The sequence below is a fragment of the Rhodamnia argentea genome, chromosome 1 (genome assembly GCF_020921035.1).
Source record: "Rhodamnia argentea isolate NSW1041297 chromosome 1, ASM2092103v1, whole genome shotgun sequence".
NCBI lineage: Eukaryota > Viridiplantae > Streptophyta > Magnoliopsida > Myrtales > Myrtaceae > Rhodamnia > Rhodamnia argentea.
In genome coordinates, this window is record NC_063150.1 from 7033450 (window position 1) to 7060116 (window position 26667).

Here is a 26667-nt window from a genome sequence, read left to right on the forward strand (position 1 = left end):
GGAATCAACAACCCCATCTGACAAAAACTGTCTATGCACGAGATTAATCAGTTCTCTTCCCACTGGAGGAAATCTCAAAATGTGATTACCAGTCCTCATTTCATTTCTATTGGAAATAATTAAACGACACCATCATCAGACCATGGAAACGGGCATTGTTCAAACTCCAAAGTGGTCGTATCATATGGCTAAGGATTTATCAGCAAAACCTAAGTGACGACGCCAACATACGCATATCGTCTCCCTCAAGGGACGAGAAATGAAACCTTCGGACATGTTTATGTACACACAAGAAAAGATTCGCCTACAAAACAGGACAGAAGTCACGTTCTAGTACGAGCACGCGAAACGAAAAGACGCCCCTAGAACACAAAATTGTAAGCACGATGTTGCCCACGCAAATATGACGTCACATGGACGCGAGGAGCTTCAGATTCACGACGGACAAGAGAGCCGCCCACGCGAAGCATATCTTCACCAGATCCCGCGCGATCGGGCTCACCTCCCCGAACGTCTTGTAGCACCCCGCCATCGCCGCCACCATCCCCGCCACCATCGCCAGCCCCACCCGGCCCGCCCCGAGCCCGAGCACCACCGGGTCCCACGCCAGGGCCAGCCCGAGCTGGGCCAGGTACAGCGGCAGCGCCGCGGGCCTGCGGTGGAAGCCGCCCTCCGCCCAGACGAGCCACGCCGACAGGGCCATGAGGAGGCTGGAGACGGCGCACAGCGTGTGGAGGATCCAGAGGGGCGGGACGAACGGCCTCTCCGGGTGCTCGGCTGCGGCGGAGCCCAGAGAGCCGAAGAAGTAGATGTCGAGGAGGGTGAGGGAGAGCGGGAGGGAGACGGCGAGGGCGAGGGAGCGGAGGCCGCGCTTCGCCATGGCGCGCCTGTCTGCGCGCCTCAGCTTGACCTTGCCAGTCGTGGCGGCGGCCGGGGAGGGGTCGTCCGGTTTGGTCCGTTGTTTGAGGTCCTGGGAAGCCATGGAAGACGGGTAAGGTAGACGGCAAGAGAAGAAACAATGTCGAATATGGAGAGAGAGAGAGAGAGAGAGGGGTGTGGAGTTGAGATGGGTTTGGGAATCGTGAGGGGCACCGTTTTTATCTGTGCGAATGGCGTAATGGCGATCCCTGCCGACGGAGGGAGGACGCGTGGGTGGTGGGACGTGGTGGAGAGTGGACAGAGCGAGGTACACTTGGCGCGATGGCGGGCGGTGGTGAGGCGTCCCTCTGCATATTGAGATTGGGATTTGTTTAATGAGTGATGTGCTAGGTGGTTTGCCTAGTTGGTTTATACTTTTCGACATATAAAATGTTGGGTTGGGTGCTTGATACAAAGACTTCGGTTTGAATCGTTATGAGAAAATGAGTCTAGAAAAATATTCGCTTTTTCCGGAAAAAAAATATATTTTTCTTATTTTTCGGAATTTGGTTAGCTCGGGAAAACGAGTTAATGAAAAATATTTTCCTAATTAACTGACAACCTATATTTAAATTCGAAAAAATTAATTTAAATATAACTAAGTATGGGTGCTTGGATCCGAAATTCTAAACTTGAATATGGGAATCTCAACGCTTATTTCGGGGTCCTCGATGTTCGGGTTGCAGGCCTCTAGTCCTACGCCCGAGTCCATCGAGGCCGGGCTCGAGCCCCCAACACCCACGCCCGGATCCATTGAGGCTTTGCCTAAAGCCCTGGTGTGTGTGTCCAATGCCCAACACTTTCGCCCATGTCCATACGAGTCCTCGACGCTCGAACTCCGGTCCTCGGCACTCGGGCTTGGGTCCACAAAGGCCACGTGTGGATCCTTGGCACTCGGGCTTGCGTCCTCGGTTATGAAACATTCGTTCAAATTAGTAATATTATTAAAAAAAAACCATTAATTGTTTTTTCTTGCCTTTTATTTTTCCTTTTTCTTTGGTCCGTCCCCAACCATGACGATGGCTAGCGATCCGCCGCAGGCCCTCGCTTGTGGTTGGTCCCCGATCGTCACCGTGGCCGGTGACCAGCTAAGGAAGAAGGAAAAAAATAAAAATAAAAATGGTAATTTTCCTCTTCATATTAAGTAACGGAAAAATATTTTGTAATTTATTTTCAGATTTCAGTCAAATATAAAAAAAATATTATCATTTTTCTGGAAAAATGGCTTACTGTAAGACATTCTTAAAAAGTGTTACATTTTTCAATTTTTTTGTTTATTTGAATTTATCTCGATTTTGTTTCCCTGTAAAATATAGCTAACCATAGGATCACACCCGCTTTTGTTGATATGTATGTATAAACGGGGCAAAATACAAAAATATAAAAGCGAGAGAAAGGGGTGTTCTTGGGTTTTAAGCACTTGAATTAATAGCCTTTTATACTTTAAAATTGAGCCGAAATAAATCATTTACTTATGTGTTTTGTAGTTATAAAAACTAAATAGTAATATCGATAAAGTCAATACTGAAATCGGTGTAGTATCTAGGCGCCTTTTTTTTTTGGCAAAAAATAAATGATTTAAAAAAATATTTTCATAAAAATGCTCGCATATATTGCTCGCAAAAATAAATACACCAAAAAAAATTTCATAGTTCATGTAATATCGAGGCATAAATAATTGTCCATAACGAAAATGACAAATTTCAAATAAGAGCTCAAAGTGCCATCGTTTTCTCAAATAAGGGCATAAAGTGGACTTTATTTCAAATAATGACTTGAAATGCCCTTATTGTTTCAAATAAATGCTGAAAGTGGACGTTGTTTCAAATTAGGATCTAAAGTAACCATATTGGTATAAAAAAAATCTCTCACCGGTTGATTAGGGGCATTTTTGTCATTTACTTTTTTATTTTTATTTTAAATGTGTTTCTCTTTTTTTCTTTGTTTTTCCCTTATACTGTTTTCTAAAAATAAAAAATAAATAAATCCCCTTCTAGAGTCAAGAACATCAACGGCTGGATCACGCAGTCCCATTTTAGATCCGACGGTTCGCACCGTGATCATTCTTCAGTCATCACTCAGATCAATCGACAGGGGCGGAAGTGAATGAAGAGAGAGAGAGAGAATTCAACGAAGAGCTAGGGAAGCCATGGCTGTTCCTTCCACGACATCCGAGCTCGAATTGCGCCAATCCGAGCAAGATTCTTCGTGTCCCGTGAAGCTCCTCAGGAATCGCAAAGCCGCCTTCTCCTTGGCTTTGCTCATCGCAGATGTTGTTCTAGTTTCTCTCATCATCGCCTATGTCCCCTGTAATACTCTCTCTCTCTCTCTCTATCTCTCGCGGTTTCTCTAATTGGTCCTGCTTCTGAATGTCGCTGTTCGGCTTGCTTTCAGACACCAAGATCGACTGGGACGCTTACATGTCTCAGGTGCGTATTCGTTCCCGAGTCCATGCAATCGGTGTTCCCTTTTGTCCGAATCAAGCTCTTGTTTTTTTTTTTTTTTTCAATTTTTGTGCTTTTGCGCGCGTTGTTGCTTTTGATCTCGAAATTCTGGTTGATTTCATGTGTTGTAGGTGAGTGGATTTCTGGGAGGAGAAAGGGATTACAGTAACTTGAAAGGTGACACAGGTCCCCTGGTCTATCCAGCTGGCTTCCTCTATGTTTACTCTGCTATTCAGTTTGTCACTGGCGGCGAGGTCTATCCAGCTCAGGTATTTTTTATGCTTTCAATAATGGTTTGGACACCAGCATTATCTGCGACAATTATGGGCAATGTCGTGCATATTGGTGTTTTGCCGTGGTTGCTATTTGTTTTTGTGTTTTGAAGGAGTCTTTTGCTTCCTACATTATTGATAGTTTCCTTGATTCTTTGACGCCGCAGATTTTGTTTGGCATTTTATACATCATTAACCTGGGGATCGTGTTCTTCGTATATGTGAAGACAGATGTGGTAAGTGGTTTAATCGTTGCACGTGAAAAGGGTGCTTATTTCTTTATGCACGTGTTTGGCAATGGGACTTGGCTTTGTTCCTCTATCTCCTTCACTGCTTATCCTCGTTTGAAATGCCAATTATGGTGCTGGCACTTTGCGTGATGCATCGTCAAGTTGCTCTGTACCAAATTACTTGGTATTTAGTAGCTTTGTACAATCTCATTCTAGTTGTATTTTCCTCATATATAGTCAAGACAGTTTCTTTGTCCCTGCTTACTCTATTCGATGTACTTCATTACCTTGTTCAATATGATATGTATAGTACTTATACTGTTAAGATACTGATGGATACGAATGTAGAGACTGTTTATTGGATCCTTTCTTTTTGAAGTTCAAAAGACAGATGCTTATTTGACTGAATCTGTTCACAACGCAATAATTTCTTTTTATCATTCCCTTCTGAGGAAGTTTCAGCGATGTCATTGACGTCCACTGTCTAAAAACTATGGCAGCTCCCATGGTGGGCTCTGAGCTTGCTTTGTCTGTCAAAGAGGGTGCACTCACTCTTTGTTCTCCGTCTCTTTAATGACTGTATTGCTACAATGCTTCTCCATACTTCTATGGCTGTCCTATTTAGCCAAAGGTGGCATGTTGGGTTGATTATCTTCAGGTAGTGTTCTCACTTGGAACTCCTTTTACTTGTGCTTCCTATTATTCTTCTTTTTCTTCAAATAAATATCACTCCTTTGATCTCTGCAGTGCTGCTGTTTCTATAAAAATGAATGTCCTCCTTTATGCCCCACCATTGCTTCTTCTAATGCTGAAGGTACATGGTTTATATTCTCTGTAAGTCTTGAATTTGTGCCTAAAGTGCTTATTGCAATTTTGAGCATGGTTTATAATCCCTGACATGCGTCTTCTGCAGGCCTTGAATATTTTTGAGGTGGTGTCAGCGTTAGCTTGTGCAGCACTTGTGCAGGTAGTTGACCTTATGTTCCTTGATGTTCCTTCTTCCCTACATCCATTTTGATATACTTTGAGATTTGTCCGAATGAAAATCGAGTCCTCATAGCACACAAATGCCTTTTCTTGCGAATGTAACATATCAATCATTTGATTTTTGGCATGCATAGGTGAGTGGAGCTCCTCCATCTGTGAATAATGTTGCTGGGCGTCCGATGAGATCATTATGCTTACTGGTTCACTAATGCACAATTCTCCAGATATTGTTGGGCCTTCCTTTTCTCTTATCCTATCCGGTTGCATATATATCTCGGGCCTTCAATCTTGGTCGCATATTCATCCACTTTTGGTATTACTTCTTTGCAATCTCTAAATGTTAAAGTAGATGAGACTATAGTCACTGGGTGGAAAAGCTTGTTCATTTTCTCTCTCATAAGTTGTATTTCAGGTTCTTGCATAGGAGCTTAATTAATAGATCATTTTGCAAGTGAATCCATTAAGCCGCCAAAAAAGTAGTTTATCGTTGTTTGTATAACAACACTGTTTTTGACTATGCGAAATATATGGCACCCAATGATGGCATTTTCTACTGGATTTGGTAGACGTATTCTGGATTTCTTATGCTATGGTCTGTTTACGTTATTCTGTTTTGAAATATGTGGCGCATTATAAGTCAACTCTTGGTTCATGCGAGGATGAAGGAATCGTTTGAAAGCAAATTTCAATGTACGTTTGAAATGCAGATGACAATGAGATCACGCTGCATTATTATAATCAAAGAAGTTGTGGCACCATCTTATTTATAAGTTGCTTAAATTTACCTCATACAAAAAGGGTTGCTGGATATTAGTTGAAAACTAACTTTATTTGCCTTCAGGTCTGTTAACTTCAAGTTTGTTCCTGAGCCAGTTTTTGTATCCAAAGAATTTGCAGTCTCCTTGTTGGTTGTTCACCTGGTGTTGCTCTTCACATTTGCGCATTGTAGATGGTGCAAGTAAGTGTTAATGTCACTCAAGTTGCTATTTTAGGCTTTGAAGTTGAGGGCAAATGTCAGTTGTTGGTTTGCTAAAGATAGCTTGCCAAGTCTTGACCATTCCAGTCTCTTTATGGAAGAATTTCTGTTTGCATATGTGCACAAGTTACTTTTTGGTGCACTAGTTTTTGGACAAGCAGTACTTGTTGCATTTTCATTTTACATCTGGCAACTAATGGAATTGCTAGTAGGTTAGTTGTCTTATGTTGTTTCTTGCTTATTTTATCTGCATGATTTATGCTTTTTCTCTTTCACAGATTGACACGGCTTTTGTCAATTTATATTTAATCTACAGGCATGAAGGAGGGCTTCTTAACTTCTTGCATTCAAAATTTCTCTTCTTGAAGCTGAAGTTGTCTCTCTCAAGTTCCTTGTCACAACAAAATTTTCATAGTGTCGGCTCATCGTCCAAAGTTCTCTGCCCAGAGCGTAAGTAAAATGCGATTTCTCTTCTTTGATTAGCGCCTTTTATTGCTTAGTACTGATATTTCTTTATTGCATAATTCAGATATTGTGACGACTATGTTTGCTGGGAATTTTATTGGCATCGTATGTGCACGTTCATTGCATTATCAGTTCTACTCATGGTAAGTCTGTTTGCAGAATTTTGATTGCTACTCAACTTGTATCTCCAAATATTGTCTATCTGACATACTTTTACCACTGTTGCTTGTGAGTTGCAAATTTTTGGGTTTGGTGTACCATGTATTGCATGGTACACAGGGCTGAGGATGCGGCGAGTCAAGCGGGTTTTTAAAAATTGTCCTAGCCCGAACAGCTTCTCGGGTCTAATACTTTTTGGTCCAATGGCCTGGCCCCGCACTAAAGCTATGTACTTTGACCTGGACAAAATAGGACTAGGTCATTTCAGGCAGGTCCAGGACAAAGCCCAGATGACCAATGTCATTTTTCTTTTTCATTTGAGTTGTTAACATAAACAGTACATCTTCAATAGGGAAAATAAATTGAAAAGACAAGCACTTGCAGTACACAAGTCATCATGAAGTAGCTTGCTTAGCATGAGCCCCTAGGCGGAGGAGGAAGAATATATATTCACGAGATTTTGGGAAAAAAATTGGGGGAAAAAATCCTTAAAGTCACAGCAACCTGTGATTTGAGAGGGACGCCATGTATGAAGTGTGGTAGCCATCCTAATCCTAGTGCCTCAGCTCGTGGGGGCGTGAACAAGAGAAAGGAGAGAGAGAGGGAGGGAGGGAAAAGAAGGGGGGAAAGGGGGGGGTGGGTGGGTGATAAGTTCAGTGAGTCATGTAGGGCCGCTGGATGTGCTGTGGCGGATAGACAGTGGAGAACCTGGGAGAATGAGATAAAGAGGAGAGAGAGTGTTTCGTGCATTAGGGTTTTGAAACATATATTTTTATACCTCGGGCCAGTCTAGGCCGTTTAGGCTTCAAGTACCTTAAGCCCCGGAAGAACAGTTCTAAATAGAATTTATTTAAGGCCCTGTGGCCCGGTCCGGACCTATCAGAGCCTGAAAATATCGGGCTGGTCCGGGTTTCTAGGCCACCACATTATTTGCTCAGCCCTTATGGTATGTCCTTGTATGCTAAATTGGTGTCAAATAGTTAAGAGCAATGTAATAGACTATGGATTCTTAAACCAGTGTGATCTTTTCATCTTCTTTTCTTCTTTTCGTGAGGACCAGCTGCCAGATAGTTGCTCTACTGTTAGTTGGTTTAGGTGTAACTACACTATACATTAATTGATACTCTTGTGTGTGAGTGACATTATGCATTTCTTTTGTGCTTAGGCGCTTCTTTATTTCACAAACACAGAGATATTAACACCCATTCAAGCATGCAAACCCATACATGCAGACACTCATGCATAGTATGTGTTCCTATAGCGTTGAGGCATCTTGTTCTGCCTTTCCTTTTCTCGTAATGCATTTGCATCAGGTTCTTTGAGTTCTTCATTGTCTATCTTGCTATCGCCATGAATACTGTTGCTCCTATTCCCATTGCTGGAATAAGTTCACTCTAATTTTTCTGCTTGTTTTGTGTTAAAAGTAATTGATCTGCTGTTGTGTCAAATAATTGATGACCTGGAGAATACACTATGCATGTATTCTGTTCTATTTGTAGTTAATCTTTTTGTTCGAATGTCTATGGCTGTCGCATTAGTTTCTAATCTGCATCTCTTGGTACAGGTACTTTTGCAGCTTACCTTATTTACTTTGGAGAACACCTTTTCCGACACTTTTGCGGTAACCTCTTTGTGTTTTAATGTTTAAGTCAGTAACTTCGACACATACAGTTGTTTTGAAGAACAAAGGTGTTTCTGTTGCAGGATAATATTGTTCGTAGGAGTGGAGTTATGCTGGAATATCTATCCATCAAACATCTATTCGTCTGTAATGCTTCTCTGTCTCCACTTAGTTATATTGTGGGGCCTTTGGTCTGCTCCACCGGAATATCCTTATCTCAAGGCTAAATCATCGAGTGGAAAGAAAGAAGAATGAAAAACTCTGATGCCACTTTGCTGATCCTCCTCTCGATCGTCCCAGCTCCAAGTGTATTTTTGGACCTTCATCTGTACTAACAGCGTGAATAGAAGACACGAGTAACGATGACAGTTTTGGCATTTCTTCAAATGAGTGTACCTTGCAATTGCTGTCATTAAGACTTGATAGATAGGCGATTTAATTTAGGGAGTCCTTATTCAGAAATGACTTGATGATGCCTCATATTGCTCGCAGTATTATATACAGACATGGTCACATGGGTAGATTTTCGGATTAGCAGCCTTATTACATGCTATGTTATTCTAAAGCAACATGGCGAACTATCGATCCACGTTGCTACTCCTTTCGTTTTTTGAGTTGACACTAGCGTTTAGATCTCTTGAAGCACTCAGCGAAACCCATTGGGATATATACTGCACCAGTTACCACGCTTCTTGATTTTCTTTTTCCCGAGTCGCGATTTAGTGTCTTGACCAAATAGGCAAGCCTACCAGATTTTTCGTATTCAGATGTTTAGTTATTAAAAACAGCAGGAGCTTCCAGCTTTGATTGTTTTGAAAATAGTGAACCATAAAGCTTGAAATTGATGCTAATCTTGGAATTGTTCGACATGGCCGTGTTCGAAGTGGATCAGGAGAAAGATAAAGTTTCCGAGTCCTTTGATAGCGGACAAATCATCATAGGATTGGCTCTATATTCAGGCGTATGATCCAGGAAAAAGTTTCATCGGTATATCCTCGTAGCTAGGGGCCTTAGGACCTGTTAAAAATGTACGACACTTGGCAAACTCCAAACGCAGTTTTGTCTGGCAAAAGATGAGAATATGAACATGCAGATGATTTTTGTCACCTGTTGGATGAAATTATAAACGATCGCCTGGAAATTCCAATTAAATGCATGTCGTCTGAGATACTTTAGTAGTTCCCGATTGCTGTTCCTAAGGACTCTCAGATACTTTTGCTTCCCTTTGATGGAACGTAACTAGAAAGAGTTGATATGGAGAAGGCAGAAAGCAGAGACAAGAACATGGAGGAGGAGGAGGAGGAAATCAGAGCTTTTAGTTCTTTACATCCTAGGTCGTGAACATGTCCAGACCACAAATACAAGGAAAGATCAAGAAACACACACAGGTACATAGACAGTAACCTCACATTTCTCAGCTACGGCACCTAGTGATAACGCTGCAGGGACGGCTGTAAGGGTTCGCCTCGGCGCCTGGCTTGCAGTTGTAGTAGGACACTCCCCTCAGGGAGCATGGCACAGTGCCCGGCTGCAGCGCCCCGTAGCTGATGTGCGGACGCGTGGTCGCCAAGAACCGCCTGTTGATCTCCGAATCCATCTCGAGCTCGCCCTCAGCCAGGCACTGGGCGATTGGTCCCCGGCACCCCAGGGCCTTTGTTGGGGCCGCCGCTGCCGCCCAGCTCAGTTCGAGGTCCCCGCCAGCATAGGCCACGACCGAGGAGACGAGGACGATCGCGATCGATAGATAGAAAGTGGAGGCCTCGGCCATTTTTCAAGTAGCGATGTTTTCGGTCGACGTCCGTGGCAATGCGTTTCTTTATAAGAGTGAAAGGCAAAAGACGAAGCGGGATTTACGTCTGGTTTTGAAGGGCCTTTTCATAACTATAGTGAGTGTTAGTGACGTAAAATAAAATTCTGCCATCTCGAATCTACCATATGTTCATAAAAATAGGTGGGATTTTGAGAAATTGAATAGAAAGAATGACGTCATGAAACTTGGCGTTTGTTCGGATGGCGTTCGTAAAGTTCAACAGGGCAATTCAATGGCTTGCCTCCTGGCGAAAACGACGTGGGATGCTCCATTAAAACAGTAAATGATGACAAAAGATTACCCAGAAGACTCTGCTGATCCGCTGCCTCATGGTTTTTTCAAGGAATAGACACTTCATCCATATAAAAATTATTCAGTCCTGAGATGGGAACAAGAAGATACAAAGTCCATTTAACCCCGAACGTTAGGTAGGTAAGCTCCTTCGTCCTCTTTGCTCGAGTCCTCGGCTCGAATGGCCGTATCCGCGAGATTTTCTTTCGGGGGGTCTCCCTCAGACGGGGAGACTGCCATCCTCGACGATCACACGGCGCCCATTTCTCTAAAAGAATGCGCACATCTCTGGATCGCTTGGTTCCTTCGATTTACCATTATCGTAAAAGAGGTTAATTTCAGACGATAACCCTAAAACACACTATTTGTTCAAGTTTCTAGTGCAACCGAGTTAGATAGCAATTAATCTTTGTGTGTGTGTGTGTTGATCTAGTGGAAAGTTGCCATAATCTTGAACCGACGCGATTGCCAATTTATGCTTGGATTTGTCCAAAACGTTCAAAATCTGCAGGTGAAGAAAAAGGCCATTTGGAAGATTAACATTCGAGGGAGAGCGATACAATAATTAACTATCAAATCACAACTTTGTCTAATATCTTAAATTTTTAGAACAGTTGACGGTGGTCCCACAAAATCTAACATGCTCGCTCACTCTCCATTCTCACTTCAATTTGGGCATGAATTTTCCTAAATTTGGGTTAAGCATGAAAGTGTTTTAGGAATATGTGTCGGGGTCGGATATGAGTGGCTAGATTTGCATTCGAATAAATGGGTCATAAACCGGTTAATTGAGTCTATTTGGGTTGTGCGACTTGTGACCCGACCCAGCTCAATTATTCACTACATGTGTAAGTGCAACCGGTTTCACATTTCGACTGCTTGTTCTGAGTTTGCGATATCATGTCGAGCGTAACTCGTGGCACTTTTTTTTCTTTTATTCTTTACGTCGGTAGAGGGCGGCAGCTCCAATTGGCACCGGACGAAGGTGGCTGAAAACGTCAATGGACAAGCTGTCCTAATACATTACTTTGACGTAAAACTTTAGTCCCACACGGTCGATTTCATTTGGACTAAATATTCCCATTACAGAAAAAGCAATATCTTACGTGGGCAAAAAGGAAGAAATATACAAAAAAAAAAATTTGTGAATTATCTTGACTGACGTAAGTGCTCGTTTCATTCAATGGATCTTACTCCCGATTTCATAATTTTTTTTTAAACAATTTTCAAAAGGCTGTAGATTGCGGTAAAGAAAAGTTTAACTCCATGATTAACATGTTAATTCTTCGTTACCTACCCAAAATATGATAAACCAAGTAATACAAACAAAAAAAGAATGAAAAGGATTGATTTTTTATTGTTCAAATGACTATCTCGATGATACGTATTTCCTGGCACGCAGGCTTTCCGAGGTTGAGCATTCATTTGAGGATAAACGCTTACTATTTCAGGGCTCCTAATGAAATTATACGCTCCCAAACGATCTACGACATTGATTATACGCTACGCTCGATCCCCGCTATAACTAGGAAATTAGCGGCATAGGAACACTTTAAAAGAGTCGTACATTAGAATATTATTCTTTTTGTGGAATTGAATTTGATGGGGGAAAATTATCCAATCGGGGTCTAAAACTATTGTATGGATGCCGATTCGGTCATAAACTTTTTAATCTTGCCAATTTGACCGAAAATCCTTGTACGAAATTCCAATGTAGTTCTTTCGGCCAATTTTCAAAGGATATTGCTGACGTGGTGGTCCGATCATCACACACCGTCCCACGTGCCACACTACCGCGTCAGCGATTTTACGCGAAAGTTGGTCGAAAAGACTATGTTAAACTTCAGTATACGTATTTATGAATAAATTGATAAAATTAGAAAAAATTAGGATTGAATCGATATCTGCACATATAAATTTAGGACCGATTAGACCATCTTCCTCGAATGTAATGATGATGCTTGCTGAAATGTAATTTGGTGATGGGGGCCTTCGGAGCATCCGAGCCTGCTCTCTTTAACCGTGAAAGCAACCCCTTGGATTGGTAAAAGGATTGCCCTCGCAATTCTTTCTCGAAGAATCGACGTGGCCTCTTGAGTTGATTATTAGTTCCCGTGAAAACGAGAGGATCCCAATTCAGTTGATTAAATTCGTGACTTCCGGTGATTAAGAGGATTCATTTTTCTACTTGTTTCCGCTAAGCAGGATTACGCACTCGAATGCAGGCTGTCATTGGAGCATGAAGATGTCGTACATGACCGCGAAACGACGCTAAGGTTGTAGCTCAGGATTTGGGAACGCCTTGCTTATGAAAATTGCGCGATGACTATGATTCTCAATTTGAGTCCTATTTCGAAGACGAAAACCGGACGTTTTCCCACGAGATGGGAGAGAATAGCAGAATGCACGACGATTTTCACCGAGTACCGCAGCTGCGATCCTATCCCTCGGTCAACAATATTGTGGATCCTTATCCCATAAGAAGAAAAACAGAAGCAGAATCCTGAGGGATGCCGAAAATTTCTGCAATGGCATTGAGCATAAGTAGCGCAACCGGGGCTGTCAGGATTTGCAGCGGCCCGGCGATTGGAGTAAGGCACACCGAATCCATAGTTGTTGACCGAGGCTCATGCCGTCTTATCGGGTTTCAGCACAATATAGCTAATATAGTTGTTGCTCGACAAAACACGCCTGTTGATCGCCGAATCCATCTCCCTCTCTTTCTAGCATGTACTTTGTAAGAGACCCCTGGCATCGGGCCTCCAAAGTGGGTAGCCGGGTCGGTTTGTGGTGGCTGCCTGCTTCGGTGGTGCTCAAGACGGCGAGCATCATCATAAGAAGTATGATGATGGCCATGTCGAAACTCGAAAGGGAGGATGAAAGGATTTTTTTTTTTTTTGGTCGAAATAAGAAAGAAAAACAGGCTTGGCCAACGACAATGTGGTGGTTTTTCTTGGTCTCTCCTTGAAACCGAACTTTACCCACCATACGGAATGGATTCGAATCGAGGTTAAAAGTACGATAATCTGAATTTGCACGTCGGGGCTGACATAGAAACATCGCTTTAATGAGGTCCACCTCATAAGCGAGAGGGATAACTTCACTAATCTCCGGACTCACTCCAAACAGTAAATCTGTCTAAATGAAAAGGTCAAAGGCTAGAGTAATGGACTGCAGCTAAGTTTACCTAATGCACAAATCTGTCAGTTTCATGAAGCAGTCATGTGAAGGGGGGCAGGAGTTGCAGCTTAGGATGGTAAGAAGATGAACCAAAGACATAAGAGCAGAGATAATGTCTAAAACCAACATCAACACCTCAAGGCCCAGACGCACCGCTAGGAAGACTAGAGGGTAGGGCAGAACAGATCAAATATTTCTCATTTCATTTCCTTGGGAAATTTCAAAGAACTAAATCACATAAGTCATGTTAGAGACTGTTTTGGGAAGTGTTGAGTGGGCTCGTACAGTGTCGGACATCAACTTTCTCGAATAAGTATATCCCATTGATTCTGTGCTGGGCACCGGATTCGGGTAATATGAAGCTACGAAGCTCACATTAAGAAACCAAGCATACATGGCGATAGCCCATCTTAAATTATCCCCGCTACGAATTAACACTTAACAGAAGCAACTGCATCTACCTCTCTAGCTTGCTTAGCAATGCATCCATCGGTGGCAGCTCCTTCACAATTTGCTGCCAGTCTGGCATACCCTGCGATAACATGCGAGACTCTCAGGGACAAACAAAAAGGGTACTTATAGAGATTTCACATTTCCATGTCCTTTTTGAAGTAAATCTAGCGGTAGTTTCCACATGCCAAATCTAGGTTCTCTTTGTAAGTCCCAAATACCTATACGAGATTTATCATTATTTGGTTGAAAAAACATCCGCCAAAACGTCATTGTCAAGATTGATCGGGAAGCATACCAAAGAACTAGACCTATCTGTCACAGAAATAATTGAACAGGATGGATGGGTCATAACTACCTTGCCTGATCTTCGTACACGCCCATCGAGTCGTAGTATTATGTACACATCCTCACCAGGAGTAACTCCTTCGGATTTCTGCTGATCCTTAATCCACCTAACAATGCCCAGGCAAAAGCTCATTAGCATTTTTTAATGGACAAAAGGAGGAGAGAGAATGAGTAAAAGCACCTAGCAGGGTGCTACTCAAACCTCACACATCCTTCAATGAATACGAAGACACATATGCAACTCCGATATGGGGCCCCCACCCTGAGGGTGGTGGGAGTGAGCATGAGCTCATTAGCCTTAAGGTACCAATTTCCGGGAAGGAAAGAGATATTGCCACCAAAAGCTTTGAACCAGTTTGTTGCACCCCTTTACACACAGTTAAAAAAGGAAGCAAGTGCATGAACACACCTTTCCCACTCAGCAGGTGATATGACCTCCGCCTTGAAACGGATTTCTGCTTTTAATTTTGATTGTGCAGTTACAGATTGAGCCCGCTTCTCAAAATCTTCCTGCCATTGTTTTCGCCAAGTGCATCATCAAAGTAAAAAAACAGAAGCATATGGAAACTCTGACGCTTCTTTTTCCTAAATGAAAATGTCATAAATATCCCATGCTATCAGTCACAAATGTGGATTAATAAATGGAAGTACAACTTGGGAGGGAAAGCACTTATCAAAAAACATACGAAATATACAGCTCACTTCGACTTGACCAATCATCATCCTGAATATTCTTAGAATGATGTGACATGTTTAGTGAATCATAACCTAAAAGGATGAAACAACTCAACTAGTATATGCCTTCCAGACCAAAACAAAAAAAAAATAGTAAATGCCTTTGGTCTCACCAACTTACCCCAATAGATGGAAGAGCAGCAGGTGCTTTAGGAGAAGCACCAAACCCTTTTTTCTCCAATGGTGCAGCCTTACCTTCACCCCAGATTACAGGAACTAAAAGAACGCCTCTTCTAAGGAGCTCAGTACGAAATCTCTCTGCTTTCTGCATCGCTAGCGCAATGGTCTCCTTCTTCCCAGCCAAAATAACCTACCAGCCAAGAAGCAGCTGAGATCAATATACATTTCTTCATTGGACTCCGGAACCTGGATCTTGACTTGAAATTTATGATTTGCATCTCATACACATGCAATAAAAAAAGTGAACGCGAACATAACCTTCTGTTATACTTGGATCCTATATTGCAAAGCACTACAAAAGAAGTAGATTCCATGGATATCTATTCTTAGGACTTCAGTTATATTCAAATTCTGCAGTACCCTTTTAAAGAACTTTCAATCTTCTAGCGTGATGCTGATGTTAATTGACAAAAGTTCCTAAGGAAAGTAGTAAGGAAGAAATTTTCCTTCTTCATTAGCTCCAGAAAATTTCAGGACCAGCGCAAGTTGTGTCAATAAACCATGAGATGAACAAATATTCTCCAGGAGAAGGAGATGCTGTATATCTTGCCCGTGAAAGAATGTCAAGACGATATGTCCACTCTAAATGCACGAAATCTTATCTTAAGAACTGTTGAAAAAACTCTGAATTTTAGAAAACTTTTGCAATGTGAAACCAAGTCGACTCCAGGGGAAAATAAACAGAGACATATAGATAATTTAAAAGAAGAGGGAACCGTGATACTAACAGGCCTAACTGTATCCCGAAGCTGTACGAGTTCAACCACTCGATTAGTGGATAAGCGCAGTGGCAACCTTGATAAGGTCTCGTTCCGGGATATTTGTGCAAGCTGCTCTTCCTCCTTTTTATTGTCCCAGAAAAGCAATGCCACAAGAACAATGACGCCTGCAGATTGCTGGTTCAAAAATTTAGTCACTTAAAGCAATTTCCATCTCAATTTAGCATTCCGAAGTATTCATAATAAGGCATGAACATCATACTAACACGTAAAAGGCTAGTAGTCTTCAGCAGAATTCTGCATAATTAGGGAAGGCCAGATGGTTACCTCCAATATTGATTGCAGCATTTCCCGCAGTGTCCCAGAGATTGGGGGCATCATCTCCACCTTTGATTGCACGAATGAGCCTCGGAATGGTAAAGAACAAGGAAATGCCAGCAGCTGCAGAGAATGCCACATAAAAGAATCTCCTAACCCCACGAAAAGGTGCTTGAACTTCGCTGATAAGCTTCAGATCTCGGCGGAAACTGTAGCCTATATCTTCTCCCCCCAGTCTAGCCTGTAAATCTAACGAAGAGAGTTGAGCAATAGCGATCACAACTTTCAACCATCCGAGAACGAGTGTTAAATTCAAATTAGCAAGAGACCTCTTCCTGCAGTTCCTTAAATTCAGGCAAGGCTCTGAATGATGCCAAGTCAGGATCATTCAAAATCGTACCAAATTTGAGGTCATATTCCTTCAAAGCTTTACGTAAGCAATCAGCAGCTTTCTTTCCCTCCCCTCTTTCACAAACAAAATATATGAAGATAAAAACTTAGCAATAATTAATCACATAAGCCAATACAAAGACAGACAAGAAAAACGGAGAATTTGTGAATGCATCTTTTCAATGGGTCAAGCCAAGGACAGAGATAATTCAAAGGACAAGCATCCTAATTAAGGCTATGCTCAATGATCTGCCATTCTAAATGACTTGAAGACCTAGCAGAGGTGGATCAATCATCGAACAAATGGAGTTAAAGTTAAACAGCAACAGCCCATCCAGACACTTTAACCAACAAAAGAGGAGACCTTTTTGTTGATCATTGTATATGTAAAAGCTTTTGCTGTTACGAATTATACCACCATCTTATTGGAAGCTCCCACAATTATTGAATTAGCTGACATCAAGATTAGTGAGGAGAATTAAGGGCCAGCAAATTGTATTAACTGATCTCTCCTGAATCCGACTCTTACGATGACTATCAATTCTTTTAGATGGAAACTATGCTAGTCTTCTAGTTGATAAATGCTGTAGAATTTAATGAAAGCCAATATAAGTGCAATTTAGGGCAGAAAACATAGATTGAGCTCTTGCCTCCTACCTGTAGGCATGACAGCATGCCTTGTTGTAGAGGGCAGCTTGGGCCTCCAAAGGATTTGGATTTAAAGTAAGGGCTGTATCAAACTGGGACAGTGCCTCTTTAACCTGAAAGTTACGGCGATATTGCCATGATATAAATTTGAATGTTGCATATTCTCCACCTCCATAGCACGCATGCTAGGAAGTTGAACATATATGATCAAGTAATCAAAGCATAAAATGAGACATTATCCTCTATCGAGCACAACCAAGGTTAGTTAGACAAGAGTTCATCCAACCAATACACGTCAGTGGACCGTTGTTGCTTTTCAAATTTGACTAGCTATAGAAGCCTATCAACCACATAGACTACCCATCAGAACTGGAATTAATCAGCCTATTCTCATCCTTCATTGAATCAAGATTTCATGAAATCAAGATTTCTCTACAGAACAACTACATATGTCAATAACATAACAAAGTCAAGATCTACATAACAAGAAAGCCATAAAGTCGTAAAGTCGCAAAGGCAATGCACATTGTTGTTCTTATGCATGGGAGAGCAAGGAACCACACTCTTGTCCTGCTGCATTAAAGACTCATCGACCATCCTACCTTTAGCAGAATACTTGCATTAAACTGACGGATACTGCTGTTCAATGTACAATTTCTCTTTTTTCCCTTAACTAGTTTTCCATAATCCAATAAATCCTGGGAAATTCTGGAGTATTAAACCCCGGCGAACACCAGTATGTCACGAACTGAAACTCCAAATTAATCCACTGAGGAACTCATTTCATAGCATCACAATCAAGACCCTTTTACCCCATCCCTATCAAAACCCTCCTCATCTTATATAATCATCACCCAGAAGGACCAATCGTGATATCCAAAGCTACCGTATGTTAAACAAATAACAACTCTTGCACTTTACATTGCTATTCAGCAAAGAACAAGCACAAGCTACAAACTTGACAGACCACAGGTCCTTCGCAAAGTTGCATCTCGAAAGCCATGAAATGGAGCAATTCATACCCGCCCTTTAGAGAAGAGTTGGAGACCGGAGTTGACGCAGGACTCGGCCGTCGCCGGAGCTTCTTCTTCTTGAGCCTGCGAAGTAGAAGAAGAGCAACTGATTACGACGAAACGAACCGGTCTCGTCGATTGGGGAACGCCCTCCCTGCCTCGGGAGCGCCATGACTGGGTCCGAGTTCTCGAGCTCGAGGTCGAGAAGCAGGGCAGGTGGTGGTTGAGTGGCAGAGCAGCCACAGCCATGGAAGAGCCACAGAATTTCTTGTCCAAATTAATGAACAGATGAAATTTGGAACGCACGCAAAAGCCTTTATCTGAATAAGCTGATGGATAACAAAACAAAATATAACGCAAAATCCATTCGGATTTGAAAAATACAAAGAGTTACATGATTTTTTATATTTACCCCGTTTATTTTACGAAAAATAAATAATTTAAAAATACAAAATAAATTTTTTTATGAAGGGAGTTTTATTTACATCTTATTTTCTCTAATTACTCGACTCCTCTAACTAATTTTGTTTTGTTTATCAATTAGGTTTAAAAATTAAGATTTTGCGGAAAAATACAAAAATATAACTCAAAAAATCCAAAAGTTTGAACTTATCAATTGCAATTTTAGAGTAAAAAAATTAATTTAAAATTAAATATTGATAACTTAATTAAAAAAGTGCACCGCACAAATTTCATCATGTGAAATATGAATGCAATGAAAAACCTGATCGAATTCCAAAAAAAAAAAAATTGCACATACAAATTACAAGTGTACTTATTGATTTTAAATAAATTACGATCAAAGCAACTTCACGTTGATTCAAGAGAAAAATTTCAAATAAAAACCTGAAGAAGACATTATTTCAAATAAGGGCATGAAGTAGGGGTGGGTAAGATGGACCGATCGTATCGAGAACCGCCTAAACTAGACAAGATCAATGACATTGGTCTAGTTTTAGAGGTTTTTTGTCTGGTCCTTGGTTCCTCAAGATTGAATCGGTATCCGGCCGGCCCAATCCTCTGTTCTAGGGAGAACTAGATGGATGGACTGTCCACCCGGATCGACGAATTTTAATTTTTTTTAAATACAATTGGCATGCGTAGAAATGAGATCTAAGCAAAGAAAGGGACTTGCATATGGGAAAAAATTTCGATTAAATGTTTTGTCGTTAAATACAATATTGTACGTAGAAATGAGATTCACATAACCACATACAATATCAACATTGGATTCGATATTCGTTGTGACATGAACATCCCCCATATGAATCACGAGAATGTTGTATGTAGATATGTAAATACAAACAAGTACATTTTTAAATACATTTTCCTTTTATTTTCATTTTACTTGTTCCATTGGACTGCTCGAGAACATGACCGATTTCGGGGACCTGCAGTTCGATCCCCGATTTCTCGGGGAATCAGACCAACCCGGACCATACTTATCTCTACCGGAGAGGGATGGGTGGCCTCGCCTATGTAAGGCGATCCTCACCCTACCTAGGCAAGGCTAGCCCTCTAGTTGCCTTGCATAAGCGAGGTTGGCCATCGCTTGAGACCGGCCATCGACGAAAAGGAAAGGGACAAAAAAGGAAAAAAAAGAAAATGTAAATGACGAAAAATTACTCTTGATTAGGCCTTTTTTGAAATAATGAGTGCATTTCAGTTCCTTATTTGAAACAAGATCCATTTTAGGTTCTTATTTGAAAAAATGAGGGCACTTCAAGCCTTTATTTGAAATTTTCCCTCCGTTCAATAGCTTCAGCGTTTTCACCCTTGCCATCATTTGGATGATAACATATGATCGTTGGCCCTTTGCAATGGTGGGCACATTCGACTAGAAATAACTATGGCAATATCTCATTATTTTCAAAAAAATATTACCAAAAAGGTCATAAATTTATTTCAACTATGCCAATTCAATTTTAAACATTTTTTTCCTAATTAGGTCCTAAACCTTTTGCACTTATCCCAATTCAATCCATCCGAGAAATTGCTGACCTAGAGGCCGACCGTCCTATGTGGCACGATCGATGCCGACATGGATAATTTTAATAATATTTTGATACTTTTTTTAATTTTGATATTTTTTTGAATTTCTTATTTTCTATTTCTTTCTTTTTTCCCTTCCTTTTCTTCTTACTCCAGTCGATTGCCTCGACAACGCTGAAGCTATTAAATCAATGTGACATTGTTTTGATTGTAATTTACTTTTAATCAATCAAGACACGACGGGTTGGAAGAAGAAGGCACGAAAAAAAGATAAAGAAAAAAAGAAAAACACATAAAATATTATTAAAATTTGTCCATGTCGGCGTTGGTCATGCTATATCAGCAATTTCTGATCAAAATTGACCGGATGGATTGAATTGACACAAATACAAAATATTTAGTACTCAATTGACAAAAAAAAAAAACGTTTGGAATTGAATTAACACGACTACAATAGATTTAAGATTTTTTTGGTTATTTTCGCCCTTTCTCCACCAATTATCTTTCGAAGTCTTTAGCAAAAAAGAACAAAATAAAATTGAAGATCCTTCTCTTGGTATTAAAGGTGGACTCCAAGGATTTGCCACCGGGTTAGACAGAGGAAATACTTGAGGCTGGACTATATTCACATCACTGCAAAAGGCACATCAATTTGGGCCGATATAACCAAGCTATTAATTAGCGAAAAAACCCTGATTATTTAATTTATTCAATCCACTCCACAAGCCTACATACATACACACCCAATGTTCCCTAACCCTTCTTCTCCAGGAATCTCCGGGCGATCTCTCCGTTCGCGCCGTTCGGGAAGAACCCGCCGGGGACGTGTTCATCCCCGGTCCCGTACACGACCCTCAGCACCTCCTGCGGTGTCCTCGGGTATGACAGGGACATCTTGTTCGCAGACAGCACGTTGGTCTCGGTCCTCTGCTCGGCCCCGAGCACCGGGGGTACGACGATGCCCTCGTCCTTGATCCCGCACATGCCGAGCTTGTTCCTCAGGATGGAGAACAAGTTGGTGAACTCCGCCACCGTGATGTCGTAAGGCGCGACCTTCTCGAGGGCCCGCTCGTAGAGCAGCGTCCGGATCACAGCGTCCTGACCGGATTCCACGCCCAAGAGCCCGGCCACGAGCTGCAACCACAAAGCAACTCCCACAACCATTTTCGAAGGAAAATTACCAAAAAATGATGGAGAGAAATGATGTGCGCTTACGGCTTTGGTAGTGAAATTGGAAAGGTTGGGGATGACACCGACATAACCAGTTAATCCCACATAAGGGATGAGATATGAAGCCAAGAGATAGTTGACCGTGTCCAAGTATGGGTCAAACGGAGGCCACAGTCTGTGCCCAAGAGCTTCATCCACCATCATTGCGAACTTGTGCGCACTTATGTCTATCAGCGGCCTTTGAATTCCACCTACTGTTGTGTAAATCGCTCTGAAATACCCGAACCGCAAAAGATACAATCAGTAGCTTCAGTCTTTCATTGGCTACTCAACTCATGTATTGATGGTTCATGCTCATGCATCCTAGTTTTAGATGACTAACTGACCTGAGATGGCCGACTTCCTCGTAACCGAACTCCTCGATGATTCGCCGGACGAGAGGGTCCAGATTGGCCCTCTCGCCGCCGGCTGGGGGCGGGCCGCCCAGAGCCAAGTGCGGTGCGATGCCGTCCAGCCCTCTGCCGAGCGCGCCGTAGAGGAAAAACTCGGCCTCCAAGAACTCCAAGTTCATGGCGACGTGGATCAGCTCCGCGTCGGTAGCGGGGACCGGCCCACAGTACCCGTGGCTACCGGCGGCGACCGGGCCAAGTCTCAGGAAGAAAGGAAGGAGAAAGACGACGCGGAAGCACGAGGCTTTCATATTCTGTTCCGAGAGGATGACACCCGCGGGGAGGTGCACGGGACGAGGACGAAAAGTAGGTTTTGTAGTCGCACGTTGGTGTAGGGGGTTGGCATGTCTCTGCCATGATCAATGATTGACTACACGAAAACCATGCTGTCTTAGAGGAAGAGTACTTTAACTTGTGAAGGAGAACAACATAATTTACCGAAAATGGTCTCTCTTCCTTATGGAGATATTAGGGTTTCGAGACATAAGTGGGCAATTTCCTTTGCTTCACCGGGGCGATTCGCCGATGTTTTTGCATGGTTAAACATGCCAGTCCTTCTTAAATTGTAATGCAGACGCGAAACCTTAATTAAGCCGGAATTTCGGGGCACGTCTTAGACGGCGCTACGGAAACCATGCAGCTCGAATAAATTAGATCTCGGAGGTTAGTACAAGCGACGCGAGATAATGACATTGGGGCACAAAGGAGTCGTTTCAATTTTGCAGCTAAACGTACAGAGAGCCCAATGAGATTCACTTTGGATTGTTTGTGATTGTGATGCGTGCGTGAGAGAGAGAGAGACGTAAGGTTTTAGGTGGACGAGATTAGTCAAATCTCATTTTCTTCTCTAGAATCCAATGAGTTTATCGTAGCCACGCACGCTACCAATCGATTGGGAGATGTCCATTGGTTCTTGTAATCTTAGGACCATAGGTTCCTAATTGAGTACCGGAAAAAACCGAACAAAAAATCCTAAATTTATTATACTTTTGCCAATTCAATTCTAAACCTTTTAATTTTGTCAATTGAATCATAAATCTTTTCACGTTTTGTTAATTAAGTCCGGCTAATTTTCATCGGTAATCATTGACATGACAATTCAATCAGCATGGGCCATCCTATGTGACACGGTCGGTGATGACATAGATAATTTTAAATATTTTATTTATTTTTCATGAAATTTAATTAATTAGTCATTTGTTTTTCCTATTTATTTATTATTTATTTGTTGGCTCAAAGGGCCGGCGACCCCCGCCCTCGCCTACCCCTGGTTGAGGGCCACGAAGCCCTCATTAGCCGGGGGCAATGGTCACGGCTCTAGTCGGCCAAAGTGAGGGCGAGTGAGGCTCGCGACGCCCTCGTCACGATCGAGAAGGCTTCATAGCCCTCGGTCGGTGGTCGACGGAGGTCGCCGACCCTTTGAAAAAAAAGAAAAGAAAATGAAAAGAATACAAATAAATAAATAATTCAAATAGTTATTTTTATAATTTATTCGCGCTAGTATCGGCCGTGTCACGTTGGATGGCCGACATTCACGTCGGTAATTTTAGGTCGAAATTGGTTGGATGAACTCTACTTTTCAAAAAAGAGAAAAGAAAAAAAAATCATCCTCGGACCGAGTCTAATCATGAATTTTGTTCATATGGACATAACCACGTTAGTTTTCTCCCTAAGTAGTAAGTTACTTAATTAAGTAAAGGTTCGTGCTTTTTTAAGAACTCGGAAAAAGTTTGTGCACATTCGGCATTACATAGAAGGTGGAGGACCGAATTAGTAAAAAAAAAAAATTCAAGACTCGAATTGATATAATTACAATATGATTATGACTTTTTTGATAACTCTCCTTATTGGCATTACAATAATAGAATCGTGGAAAGGACGGTGAGCTCTCAAAGATAACACGCACAATGCGTGAATCGTGTTGAACTAAGTAAAATTAGTTACACCCGATTTTAAATTTCCCGCGACCTGATTTGGACGAAAGAGGGGAATGGGTCCGTGCGTGACTCGTGTGCGGGCGCTCGGAAATGGAAGGTATCACGCTGTAACATTTAAATATTTGCATAACGAATGAACCGTCGTTGAGTTGCGCATCTGGTGTAGTGGTATCATAGTACCCTCCCACGGTACTGACCGGGGTTCGATTCCCCGGATGCGCACTTTCTCTTTTCCTACGTTTTGAAGCTTTCTTCGACTTTTGCCGGGCAATTTTCATGGCGGGCATTTCGTCGGAAACTCCGATCGATCTCTTCCTTTTTCCTTCGCCTTGGAAGGGACGTTTTCAGAATCTTGACGGTCGACACTGCCTTTTCGCTTTCTCTGCGAGATTCCCTCGAATGAAATCGCATGCGTCGCCGAGTTCATGACCCCTCCATTTGCCCAACTTCGGACCCCGATCGGCCACATCCTCCACGTCCTGACCGCTCGCTGCGCTGGCCCCAACCACGTCCGCCAAGTCCAGGCCCGGCTCGTCGTCCTAGACCTCAGCTGCAATACCACCCTCGCGTCGCGCTTCATCAACGTCTGCCACTCCCTCGGCCTCTCGCACCTGGCTCTGCGCTTCTTCGCCCACCTCCCGAGACCCCATGTCTTCATCTGCAACACTCTCATCCGAGCCTTCTCTCTCGCCCGCACCCCTCGCGTTCCTTTCTCGGTGTATGCCCACATGCGCAAGAACTCCATCCATCCCAATAACTTCACCTTCCCTTTCCTCCTCAAGTCCCTGGCCGACTCTGGGGAGTTCAGACGGGGGCTCTGCGTGCATACCCACGTTGTCAAAATTAGCCATCTTGAGGATATCTTCGTCCGGAATTCGCTGCTCAATCTTTACGCGTCCAGAGGCGGTGACATGGCGCTTTGCCGCCAGATGTTCGACGAAATACCCCACAGAGACGTCGTGTCGTGGACCGTCCTCATCACTGGGTATAGGAAGGTTAGGAGGTTCGGTGATGTCTTGATGGCGTTCGAGCAGATGTTGCTGTCCAAGTTAGACCCGAATCGGGTCACGATGGTGAATGTGTTGGCCGCTTGTTCGAGTGTTCGCGAGGTCGGAATGGGCATGTGGGTGCATGATTTTGTGAGGAGACGATGTTGGGAATTGGATGTGACTTTGGGGACTGCTTTAGTCAATATGTACATGAGATGTGGGAGAGTTGATGAGGGATTGAAAGCTTTCCATAGCGTAAAGGAGAAGAGTGCTTTGACTTGGAATATGGTGATTAAAGGGCTAGCTCTCGCTAAAAATGGTGATGAGGTAGTGAGTTGGTTTAATAAAATGCAACGAGAAGGGGTTAAGGTGGACGAAGAAACTTTGGTTGCAGTGCTTTCTGCTTGTAGTCAATCAGGATTGATAGAGAAGGGTAGAGAAATTTTCAGTGCGCTGCTTAATGGAGAGTTTGGAATTTCTGCAGGCATCAAGCATTACGAATTTGACCGTATGACACCGACGACAGTCATGATGAGTGTCGGCGTTGCTTACGAGCCTAGCTAGTCCATTGGTGGCCCAGGCGCGGCGACACGATCAAAGAACAACACGAGCGTAGAGTAGCTCCCAACTGGTGACGCCGCTAGTCCATGACCGGTGACGCAAGTGCAGAGCGATGCCCCATGGCTCTCTCCCCCTCTCGCGGCCACGATCTTGTCTTCACCGTCAATTGTCGAGGCTTGTTCTTTACAAGAAGCCGGCCTAGACGCAGTGTCCGCGACTCCACTAGTAGCGACGACGGTGGATGGGGGAGGAGGAGGAGGAAGAGATCTGGGCATTTTGCGAGTGGAGGAGGAGGAGATAAAGATGTAAGCAGCTTTTTAATTCTCCATTTACTTGAATCACTGAATGTTTTCTTGAAGAGAGAGAATTCGTCCATGAGTAGTGCATCACTTCGGATGCTTTTCGCCATTTTCTGCAAAATCGACCGTAACTCTTTCAACATATTTCAAATTCAATTGAGAGGAAGTGGTCATCGGAGTAACTTTACAAGATAAGAAAAGAAGATGCCAATATGAGATATAAGGAGATTGAAAGTGCCAAAAATCTCATACGTCGCTTAGTTTAATACCAAAAGTTTTTGCCGGCTCACTTAAGTGTCAAATTAGAGAAAAATGATCACTTAAGTTCTTTTGGCGACAAATTTCGAAAAAAATATTACATGACTTTTATAACAAAATGTGTAATCTTACATGATATTTTTATATTAAAAACAAGTCCACATGGACTTTCTAAACCACGTCGCACGCACGAATTTTGGAGCGCATGGGTCGAGCGATCTTATCCCCTTCACGCTCTCCCCTCCAATTTCTACCTCTATGTCCCCTCTCCGCCGCTAGGTGCCTCATCAGATTATCACCACTTATGACGACGACGTTGCTTGCGCGACTCAAGCTTAGGCTCATGCGCTCCGCCGCTACCGTCACCACGAGGGCGACCATGGAGTCGGACACGTCGATTCGGACCACGAAGCACTCGATGCTTTTCGAGAGGCCGAGGCCGAGGCACTTAAGGTCCGTATGGTAACGTTACAGAAATGCGTATGGTAAAAAAGTGTTCCCAAAGTGTTTCGGGAACACTTTTGAGAAATGTAAATACTTTTGGAGCAGAAATAAGAAATAAGAAAAACTTGTTTTTCTATTCTTGGAACACTTTTTAAAAACACATTTGGAACATTTTTTAGAAACAATCAGGAACAATTATATTTTTGAACACACTTTTTTCTCTTTTGTTCTTGCATGATGTTGACACTTGATTTTTGATCATTTTATTTTAAAAAATTAATTTAAAATATGAAAAAATTCATAAAATTACAAAATCAACCTTGGAAGCTTTTGCCTAGCCTTAGCAACCAATTTCGAACAAATTTTTTTTTTTTGTAATATTTGACATTTTGCAGATTTATTTTAATTATAAAA

General features: G+C 42.4%; 6 protein-coding genes, 1 long non-coding RNA gene and 1 other non-coding gene across 12 annotated transcripts; 4 read left to right on the forward strand and 4 right to left on the reverse strand.

The window, feature by feature from the left end:
- Positions 1-157: 157 nt before the first annotated feature.
- On the reverse strand, positions 158-1171 carry LOC115750256 (translocator protein homolog). The gene has a single exon (XM_030687479.2). It carries the CDS (start codon positions 980-982, stop codon positions 410-412), a length of 573 nt encoding a protein of 190 aa, XP_030543339.1. The 5' UTR covers positions 983-1171; the 3' UTR covers positions 158-409.
- A 918-nt stretch (positions 1172-2089) lies between these two features.
- On the forward strand, positions 2090-16947 carry LOC125315052. The gene is made up of 3 exons (XR_007198423.1): positions 2090-2101; positions 15489-15492; positions 16823-16947. It is a non-coding gene; the product is annotated as an uncharacterized LOC125315052 (long non-coding RNA).
- LOC115750245 (dol-P-Man:Man(5)GlcNAc(2)-PP-Dol alpha-1,3-mannosyltransferase) lies at positions 2971-25168 on the forward strand. 2 transcript variants are annotated; one of them, XR_007198421.1, is made up of 14 exons: positions 2971-3227; positions 3313-3347; positions 3494-3631; positions 3802-3870; positions 4365-4522; positions 4612-4678; positions 4778-4831; positions 5076-5164; positions 5693-5809; positions 6144-6277; positions 6357-6435; positions 8016-8072; positions 8156-8581; positions 25158-25168. XR_007198421.1 is itself a non-coding variant. In XM_030687464.2 (13 exons), exons 1-13 carry the CDS (start codon positions 3068-3070, stop codon positions 8325-8327), a joined length of 1329 nt encoding a protein of 442 aa, XP_030543324.1. In that variant the 5' UTR covers positions 2971-3067; the 3' UTR covers positions 8328-8707. The 2 variants fall into 2 exon arrangements, 1 of the variants encoding a protein (XP_030543324.1); XM_030687464.2 differs by lacking the exon at positions 25158-25168 and having other exon boundaries at positions 8156-8707.
- Positions 9381-9867, reverse strand: LOC115750257 (rapid alkalinization factor). The gene has a single exon (XM_030687481.2). The coding sequence runs from the start codon at positions 9838-9840 to the stop codon at positions 9487-9489; it is 354 nt and encodes a 117-aa protein (XP_030543341.1). The 5' UTR covers positions 9841-9867; the 3' UTR covers positions 9381-9486.
- Positions 13535-18457, reverse strand: LOC115750244 (protein LOW PSII ACCUMULATION 1, chloroplastic). Of its 2 annotated transcripts, XM_030687462.2 has the most exons (9): positions 18164-18455; positions 17151-17254; positions 16433-16568; positions 16113-16344; positions 15795-15952; positions 15008-15196; positions 14561-14661; positions 14162-14258; positions 13535-13885 (listed from the first exon to the last, which is right to left on the reverse strand). In XM_030687462.2, the coding sequence occupies exons 1-9, from the start codon at positions 18401-18403 to the stop codon at positions 13811-13813; spliced, it is 1332 nt and encodes a 443-aa protein (XP_030543322.1). In that variant the 5' UTR covers positions 18404-18455; the 3' UTR covers positions 13535-13810. The 2 variants fall into 2 exon arrangements, with proteins under 2 accessions (XP_030543322.1, XP_030543323.1); XM_030687463.2 differs by lacking the exons at positions 13535-13885; positions 14162-14258; positions 14561-14661 and adding an exon at positions 14676-14952 and having other exon boundaries at positions 14988-15196; positions 18164-18457.
- Positions 20749-22066, reverse strand: LOC115750247 (desiccation-related protein PCC13-62-like). 3 transcript variants are annotated; one of them, XM_048278937.1, is made up of 4 exons: positions 21703-22066; positions 21362-21587; positions 20864-21280; positions 20749-20815 (listed from the first exon to the last, which is right to left on the reverse strand). In XM_048278937.1, the coding sequence occupies exons 1-3, from the start codon at positions 22014-22016 to the stop codon at positions 20900-20902; spliced, it is 921 nt and encodes a 306-aa protein (XP_048134894.1). In that variant the 5' UTR covers positions 22017-22066; the 3' UTR covers positions 20749-20815; positions 20864-20899. The 3 variants fall into 3 exon arrangements, with proteins under 3 accessions (XP_048134894.1, XP_048134891.1, XP_030543325.1); XM_048278934.1 differs by having other exon boundaries at positions 20749-20812; positions 20861-21280; XM_030687465.2 differs by lacking the exon at positions 20749-20815 and having other exon boundaries at positions 20822-21280.
- TRNAG-CCC lies at positions 23854-23924 on the forward strand. Its single transcript has one exon. It is a non-coding gene; the product is annotated as a tRNA-Gly (tRNA).
- Positions 24128-25255, forward strand: LOC115750165 (pentatricopeptide repeat-containing protein At3g47530-like). Its single transcript, XM_030687351.1, has one exon. The coding sequence runs from the start codon at positions 24128-24130 to the stop codon at positions 25253-25255; it is 1128 nt and encodes a 375-aa protein (XP_030543211.1).
- The last annotated feature ends 1412 nt before the right edge of the window (positions 25256-26667 follow it).